Below are 9253 nucleotides of genomic sequence, written 5' to 3'. Positions count from 1 at the left end.
ATGCGGTGAGCCAGAGGGGAGCGCCGCACAGAGCGCAGATGAGTTTTGAGGTTTTTGATATTTTTTAACCCGTTGAAAACAATAAACAGACGAGTCAACAGAGAAAAATCTATATACTTTACAGTTGTAGATAAACCAGATTGTGTTCTATAAATTGTACAGTAGTATTAAAAGCATCTTTGAAAATGAATGTGACCAAGTTGACCAATGCATTTGCAATTGGAGAATAATTCAGCTTTCTGGGAATCATTTTTGAGACATTTTAATCCATTTTCTTTGCCTTTTGCATTTTTTTTATCCTATTTATTTAAGTGCATTGATAACTACAAGTGTTTTCTGGAACCACATTTTTTTCTGCTTATTTCTGTTCCCAAACGTCCCTTTAAACAGATCTAGACATTACAAAGAACACAGCGTAATGTTTTGCAAGCGGGAGTCTCTTATGTAACACATTAAGTCATAAGATCGGGACTGTTGTGGAAGATCCCGCAGCCGGACGAGCAAAAAGCTTGTTTTCTTTTGACGGATTACCAAAGATTGGTCGAGGAAAACATACAAACACATGCATACTAGGGCGGATTAGCGAGACTCATTTACTTCATCCCAACTTGTGTCTCCTAAGACGCTTAAAGAGGACGGCTATGTGGCCCACGTGTGAGCAGGAGTTAATCAGACTCATTTAGTGGAGAAACGCTCTTCGAATTTCAATGATGCCGTGTGGTTTTCCATTTGTACTGGGGGAAGTCAGAGGCTTGATCATTAGTACCGACTCCAGCAGCAGCTTGTTCTACCTCTGGGAAATAAGAACTAATTTGGCAGATGTGGCTTTGAACAGGATAGTCTTGCAAGCGGTCGCCAGCCTCATATCGCAATCTTCAGAGAAATTGAGGAATCCTCCTGCGATGGACTTGGGCTGCCAACGAGTCCATGCAATAAAGGATTGTCTGTGTCCTTATGTGATTATTCTGGGTTGAGACCAACGGGGCTATTTTATTCTAATCACACAAACAGCGGGAATGGTGTGTCCAGTTAATCGTGTCAGACAACCCTCCATGCCCTAGCTCTCCCTTTGCTTCGGGGGATGTCTATCATCACCCCCTGAGGGGGAGAAAGAGCTCTCCATTCCACTGACAGGATCAGCGTCCATGCCTGCTCTCTAAGCCCTGCAGATAGGCAGATGATGTGGCCGGCTGTCCCTGCCTCTGGCTCGTGGTTTCCCAGAGGGCCGTGCGCTCCCCCATGTGCCGCAGTACCGAGCCCTACTTCATCCTCTCGCCCTTGGCCGGCTCATTGGAGGAGTGTGGCCAGTAGGCGTGTGTGCTCAGGATATGAGTGAGAAACAAGTGCCTCTCATTTGTGGGAAGAGCTGCGGTCGTAGGAGGACTGATTGCTTTGAGCTGCACTCGTTATATTTGCTCTTCTCACCTGCTATGAATTTTGAACAGTGTGATTTGGAGTGAGATTAAATGCAGCGGTGGATCTGATGTTATGACCAGAAAGTCCCATCTTGTTTTTCTTTTCTTGATTCTCCTACTGTGTTGATATTTCCCAACTGCAACCACCTCTAGGTAGGTTAGAACTTTAAATGGCAGTATCTGGAGACTAAACATCCTTTGATCATCTTCTCTCCCGCAGGTCAATCCAGAGCCAACATGATCCCACTGAAACAGCCACGCAATATCAAGGCTTCAAACGACACCCTGGCCTCGATTGACCTGGACGGCTTATCTGAGCAACCAGTGCCTAAGGCCACGCCTCCCCCTCTGCCCAAAAAGGTCGTCCCGCGCTCCCTTACAGAACCCAACCTGGTGGGCAAGAAACCTCGGGCGGAGGCCAAACCCGGAGGCACCAACCTGAGTGTAGCCAACCCCCTCTACGACTTGGACACCACCTGGGAGACGGCCAGCCAGAACTCCTCCCTGAGCTCCGAGCCCCACCGAGCCCAGGACCAGGAGAGCGGGGATTCCCTGGAGAGGCCGGCCGCGGCCCCGACCTCCGGCAAGGGGTGGGCGGCCAACAGCCTGACCTGCCTGGTGTCCCAACCCACCACAGCGCCCAACGCCACGCCGGGCAAAGAGAAGAGGGGCTGCAGGAGCACGGAGTCTCTGGCCGGAAGGGCCCGGACTACAGGCCGAGGCGCGGCCGTGGGTGGCGGAGGAGGGGCGGCCTCCAAGAGCCAAAGGCCCGCTCTGTACAGGGGTATGGACAGCTGGGAGGAGGTGGTGGGGAGGATCCGGGGACTCCACACCGATACTCTGAGGAAGCTGGCCTCAAAGTGTGAGGACCGCTTCATGGCCGGCCAGAAGGACCACCTGCGCTTCGGCACCGACAGCTGGTCCCACTTCAGGCTGACCACCGGGAAGCCCTGCTGTGAAGCGGGGGACGCCGTGTACTGCACCGCCTCCTACGCCAAGGACCCGCAGGTCAACTACGCCATCAAGGTGAGAGACAGTCCCATATTCGTTTTTTGGATATTGCTTATCGGTCAAGTAGTTTGTTCAGCCATATCACTAGTTAACTTTTGTCTTTATTTTAGATAAAGGCAAACATTTTTCTAAATATTATTATTAATTTATTCTTTTGTTATTTCTCTAACTCCGTACATCTCATATTTACATATGACACACACATATGAATTTACTTCTTTAAATTCTAACATTCTCTCATCTCTTTTAATATTTTAAGAATTATAAATTGTCAAGCCTTTCATCTCAACCACTTATTATTCTTTATTATCAGAAAAACTCCTATGCTTGTTTGTCACCCACTTGGCGCTATCCGATTTGGCCTGGCCTAAAAACATTATATATTTTTAGGCATATAAATATTACCAAGAAACAACTCATTATTAATGAGGAGCTTCTTTCAGAAGTTGGACTAATTAATTGTTTGTAAACTTTTAAAGCCGTGTTTTTTAAAATTGTAATTTGAAGATGTTCGATTATTGTACATATTTATTTGCTGAATTACTTAAGCATTAGGTAAAAAATTTATACAGGTAAAAAAAAAAAAAGAAGGGAAAATTGCCTCTGCACGGCCTATCGAAAAAGTTCTGAAGCTACACACAAAAAAACAAAGTTGGATAGAAGTTGAATTATTCACGTGGAACTTTCTGCCCTTTGGACGACTTCAAAGCTCTGCCTTCATTTTTACAGAGGGCTCCAGAGAAGGGTTTTTTTTTCCCCACAATAAGCAGCCATAAATAAAAAACATCCAGAGCAATACACAGAACCCAAGCTCCCCAATTTGAGTTTTCCTAGTTCCATCTGCCCTAGTTGTTGGCCCGGCTGCCTGAATTGCTCATCAGTAAGGTTGTTTCTCAGGCATATTGAAGGAGTATTTTTTTTTAAATAACACTCGACAAGTATTTATAACCCACGGATTCATATAGTCCTCAGTTTCCACACAATTAATTTATTTTTGAAGATGCAGATTGTATTCGTCTAGGAAAATGCTGATCGTGAATTTAAGGTGGGAAATGACAATCATTGTGAGAAGGTCATCATGATCAGTTATTGTTTAAAAACATATTACACAAATGAAGAAGGAAAACAAATAACGTGAATACCCCTCACGGCCTCTGGTCCATGGAGAACACACAATTTGCGTGCAGCTCGATGGCTTAGTTAGAGCCTGATTTGCAGGAAACCATAGCAACAAGGTCTGAGGCTAAATGCATGAGCTAACATCCCCTAGACACGCACGCTCTTGGTAATACCAGATCTTTATTGATTTTTTTTTTTTTTTGTCAACCATACCTGTGTTTTTGGCTATAATTGACCATTCAGTAGATGTATCTGAGGCTTATGAAAGTGGAGAGACCTAGAGCTGCGGAGGCATCGCTGCAGTCCAGAAAACACTGAATAACAGCAGCAGCAGCAGCAGCGACAGCCTGTCTCACTGTGTCCAACAGCCCTGGGTCTCAAGGGAAAATGGCTTCAATCTGAACAAAGAACCGTACCTGACCAAAACGTTGACTCTCTTTCCCTTTTCTCCTGCTATCGCTCGCTCTCTCCCTCTTTCTCCCCCTCTCCATGGATCCCTCTTCTCCCCCCAGATTTGTCGGAGCAAAGTGAAGGAGACCCAGCAGCAGTTCTTCCACAGCCTGGCGGTGAGGCAGAGCCTGGCCGTGCACTTCAACATCCAGCAGGACTGCGGGCACTTCCTGGCGGACGTTCCCGCCCGCCTGCTGCCCTGGGAGGAGACGGAGGAGGACGACGAAGAGGAGGAGGAGGGGGAAAACGGCAACCAGGGAGATGAGGAGGAAGTAGGAGACGGACAAAAATTTGAAGGAAAAGAGATCAAGGCGGACAACGCGGCCTCCGCTGCGAACGGAAAAACCGACGAGATGCCTTCGACGTCGAATGCGACGGGACATTTGCGGAGCCGCGTTGTGGTGATCACCCGCGAGGTTCCGTTCCAGACGGTGGCCGACTTTGTCCGCGAGGGCGTTTCCAGACACGCCCGGAACCCGGATCTGTACGAGCGTCAGGTCTGCCTCCTGCTGCTGCAGCTCTGCTCCGGTCTGGAGCACATGAAGCCCTACCACGTCACGCACTGCGACCTGCGGCTGGAGAACCTACTGCTGGTCCACTGCCAGCCGGGGAACCCGTGGAACCTGGAGTTGGCGGAGCCCAACAACAACGGCAACGGCGGCGGCTCCAGCGGGCCCGGCTCCGCAGCCGCCAACGCCACCTGCCCCGCCCGCCTCATCATCAGCAACTTCTCCCAAGCCAAGCAGAAGAGCCGTCTGATGGCGGCCGACCCCGGCACGCTGCGCGACCAGTCACGCCTGGCGCCTGAGATCATCACGGCCACGCAGTACCGCAAGTGTGACGAGTTCCAGACCGGGATCCTCATCTACGAGATGCTGCATCGGCCGAACCCCTTCGAGGAGACGCCCGAGCTGAAGGAGCGGGAGTACACCTGGGCCGACCTGCCACCGCTGCCCGCACGCTCCCTCTACTCGCAGGGCCTGCAGCAGCTGGCCAGCCTGCTGCTCACCGTCAACCCCTCGGAGAGGATCCGCATGGCGGAGGCCCGGGCCTGCCTGCAGTGCCTCCTGTGGGGGCCTCGGGAGGACCTGTTCCAGGCGCTCGGGTGCAGCAGCGCGGGCCCCACGTCGGCGGCCAGCAGCAGCCAGCGGGAGACCACGCTGCAGAACTGGCTGGACCTGAAGAGGACGCTGATGATGATCAAGTTTGCCGAGCGCTCGCTGGACACGGGCAGCGGCGTGAGCCTAGAGGACTGGCTGTGCTGCCAGTATCTGGCCTTCGCCACCACGGACACGCTGAGCCGCGTGGTGCACATCCTGCAGCAGCCGCTGCCCCTGTCCCACGGCCAGGCCCCGCCGGCGCACCCTCCCCAAATCCACACGCACCTCGCCCCCGCCCCCGCCCTGCACCTCGCTCAGTCCCAGCTGCTCTGAGCTCCTCCGACTCCGTCACTATGGCAACAGATCCACCTCCTTCTGCGGATGGAGGCTTAAGCCTCACTGTGACGGTGTGTGGCAGTGCCAGTCCAATCACAGATCTTCGCTTCTGTATTTTCAGTAGTTTTCTTTCCGTGGGAACAAGTTGTCAAACTCTGCAAAAGTAGTAAACAGGCTTTCTCTTCGACTAAACCATAACATTTCAACAAGAAAATAAATCAAAGCCTTCCATTTCCAGCAGATTGACGGTTAGGAATCTCATAATTGCATCCTTGAATTTAGTTAAAACACACTAGCCAGTACATGCAGTAGTTGTAATGTTTTTGCAACGACTTATTCTCGTGGAAGTCTGGTTTCTTTGTCTGCACAGGTCTTGCATGTGTTGCAGCTGCCGATCAATGCCCGATCAAACCCCCGCCCCCTGGAGGAAGCTAAGAGTTTTGACCGTACGCAGTAAAGGGGCGATTCAAAACGCCCAAAGCCACGTTGCAGTACGGACTTGTGTGGATTAATGATGAATAGTCAGGTTGATTAGTGGCTTTCTCCTGATAATCCGCGTTTCTGGAGACGGGGTTTCCCCAGACGTTTGAACGGACGTGTCTGTGTCCTGATTTCTCGTGGAGATTAAAATTTTTCTTTTTTTGTTTTTTTTTAACGCCCCTCTCCGTTTGGCCCATCGGCACGAACACATAATGCTGTATTTAAACATGATTTGATTCTACACGGATCCTACATCCCATTGCAAATGAAGGGAGAGAGTTCGACATGAAGGAGATTTAAGAGACAAAGACTCACGGTCCCAATTGACAGATCGCAAATTTTGTTATGAGTTTGAATTCAACTTGATTCAAACGTTCCTTAAAGTAATAACCAAGACATTTGTACCATAGGCTGCGATTACCAGTTGTTTTTACCAAATGTAGGCCATCAAATATCAATAAAGAGACTATTTTACACTGACTTGTACAGTGAAGCAGCTTATCGTTTGCTCACTTTTACTTCGGAAATTGTTTTACCGACCGGTCGAATCGCTTATTGAAGAATAACCGATGAGGTGGGATCCTGTTACACGTTCAGAGGCGTGAAAGCTCCACATCTTGGTCCTCGACGCGGTATGGGATGACATCTTACATCTCGACACTTTATAAAGGGGAGACCATTACTCGCTTTCCTCTTTAAATACTCGACAGGACGACAATCTAACCAAAGAAGGTGTCCGGTTCCAACACGCACACGGTTTCACAAAGACAGTCCTGGTTGTGTTAGTTTACTTTGATTTATTGAAACTAAAGAGAAATGACCGGTCACCAGATGGTAAGAACACACACCCACCGATTTACCAACATGGGTCGTTCTCGTGAAACCCCCATAAAGCATGTCCCAAGCGAATTGATATTGATACTCACAGAGAATGTGAAATAGCGTTTTGTTTTTGTTTTTTTGAGGAGGAAAAAAAAAAAAGGTCACGAGAACAACCCGGATGCCTGAGGCTCCCCGGGGGGCCGAGGGGGTCCGGGCAGCGAACAGCAGCAGATACTCGTCGTGTGTCAAAAGGTCACGACCGCAAAGTTAGAATTGAATGTCACCGGATGGGATTCTGTCTGCGCCCTCCGCACCAGCACTGGTGTTGGGTCCCGGTGACGTCCCTCCACGTCCTGCTCCCAGTGCCCTGCTTCACCGCCCCGTGGCCTGGACGCTCGTTTCAGGGTCGGATCGCGCCGGTTGCCAGGTCTCACGCGCTTTTGTCGACCCTTGTACTTTTAAACTCACGACGGAACGGACCTTCCCGGGGGGTGGGCGCTCGTCCGGGGGTTTGGTTTCTCGCTGGAATATGTGCAATTAATAGTTGAGGTTTTTTTTTGTTTCTTACCTAAGAACGTAGGTGTACGTTGTGTTACGTTGTGCAGCCTTTTACTAACCCCCTCGACTCCCATTTCGTTTGTTGTGGCACATAAAACTACAGGCACGTCAAGAAACGGGACTCTCACCATTGTAGATGTTTAAATTCAGTGCGAGGTGGATCCCGCAGGGACTCTACCATTTTGGGTTCTCATCCATTGGGGGGACGACAACCATTTGCACATTCAGTGACGACGCCGTAGTTCCCCTGGTACTCCAGCACCCAGGCACGCGTCCCCAACCTTTTGCTTTGGACCCGTTGGACTGTCTGGGTCTGTCGGCACGAGCCTCGAAAAAAAAAACCCAGAGACACAGAGGATCCATGTGCGGAACCAAACCCCCCTGGAAGATGCTCAGCTCCGCTGGTCCTGCTCTTGGTCCTGGTCCAACCACTACACTCAACTCAACGTCCGCAGCCTTACGAGTGGGGAAAAAAACGACCCGACCGCTGAGAGCCACGGCCTCTGCTGCCACTCCACTCCGCTCCGCCCCACTCCACCCCACCCTGCCCCACTCCACCCCACCCTGCCCCAATCCGCTCCACCCCGTCCCCTCCATTGGCGGTCTGTGTCGGGTTTTGGGTTTTTCCCCTTCCTCTTTCTGCGACACGCCACACCCCACAGCGTTTGAGAACGCTGTGATTTCCAACCGTCATACCAGACACCCTTCCCAGAAAAAACACTCGACAATTTAGGTGTGAAGTGAAAGGTGAGAAGTTCATCGCTCGGATACAATTGGATCGTCTTGGACTTTTTTTTTGTCTCTTGGACATTGTGTTTTCAAAATGAATGAACCACAACTCTCAGCTTCTACTAATATGTTTCATTTACTCCTGTTTGGTTTTGTATTCACCATTTCACTTCCTATTTTTACTAACCAGTTTTAGGCGGCTTTGGTTTTATTTTTTGTCGGCTTTATTTTTGGCATTATCGGCCTCTTGTCCTCTGCCGTCTTTTACCTTTTGTTTGTTTGAAACTGCAGATATGTTATCGGATGTACAACAAGGGGCTGTGAGCAGCGAACTGAGACAAAGCAAGTGTGATTTTGTGGCTGCGTGGGAGGGTTGTGTGTCCACAGCACTGGTGGCTGTTTGTGTAAGTAGAGGTTTCAAGCCTTTATACATATATGAATATAAATATAGATAAATATGTAAAGCATCTCTATCTATTTTAACCCACACTCTATTTTATCAAGTACAGAGCACCTCTATGCCAGAGAGACTATATATGAAATGTCAGTTTTAAACGGTTTACTTGACTCTCCTCGGTCCTCGGAGTTTTGGGAGAATAGAACAGGTTTGGTCCTGCACAAGAGATAAACGTGTGACGAACATTTTGGGGGCGAAAGAGCGCTGACACGCATAGCTATGTACAGTATTTTTAACCCTCTTGTAGATCTGAAAGTCGAACCACTCGGGGTATAGCAGCCGTGCGGAAGGAAGCGTGGCTCTTGAACGCACCACCGAAAAAAAAACCACGCCGTTCGTCGACAGTGAGAAACTTTTGCAGTTTTCTTTTTCCATATCGTCGTAATCGCCACTGAACAGGACGAGCGGGGCTTCGCGTGTGCGTGTGCGTGTGCGTGTGTGTGTGTGTGTGTGTGTGCGCGCGCGTGTGTGTGTGTGTGTGTGTGTGTGTTTATCTCCTGGCCAACATCCATTTAATGTTGATCAAGTTAACCAACAGTAACAGAACAATAAATGTATGTTTTTATATAAACATGTGCCGTGTGGTCTGCGTTATTTCTGGTGGATCGAAATGTGTGTCGGGGGAAACCTGAAGTGTTGTAAAATGAACATTTAGTCTCATCTGGTTCTCACGCGAAATACTAAACTAGAAGAGTAATCAAGACTTTCGATTGTTATTAGTGACTATAATGTGCTTTATTGATGCATTGCGTTATGTACAGCTATGGGGCTAAACA

General features: G+C 49.3%; 1 protein-coding gene across 1 annotated transcript in view; it reads left to right on the top strand.

Annotated features, from left to right (window-relative positions):
- The window catches only part of peak1 (pseudopodium-enriched atypical kinase 1), a gene marked incomplete at its 5' end in the record, with an annotated part of 26902 nt that extends 17860 nt beyond the window's left edge, over nucleotides 1-9042 (top strand). Inside the window, 2 exons of the mRNA XM_080002897.1 lie at nucleotides 1636-2441; nucleotides 4058-9042. Coding sequence (XP_079859023.1) covers nucleotides 1636-2441; nucleotides 4058-5428 — 2177 coding nt within the window. The 3' untranslated portion in view covers nucleotides 5429-9042. The remainder of the gene's footprint in view (nucleotides 1-1635; nucleotides 2442-4057) is intronic.
- Between the last annotated feature and the right edge of the window lie 211 nt (nucleotides 9043-9253).

This window comes from Zeus faber, assembly GCF_960531495.2.
Source record: "Zeus faber genome assembly, chromosome: 6".
Classification (NCBI taxonomy): Eukaryota; Metazoa; Chordata; class Actinopteri; order Zeiformes; family Zeidae; genus Zeus; species Zeus faber.
The sequence above is the reverse complement of the archived record's forward strand: the minus strand, read 5'-3'. Positions and strand labels throughout refer to the sequence as shown.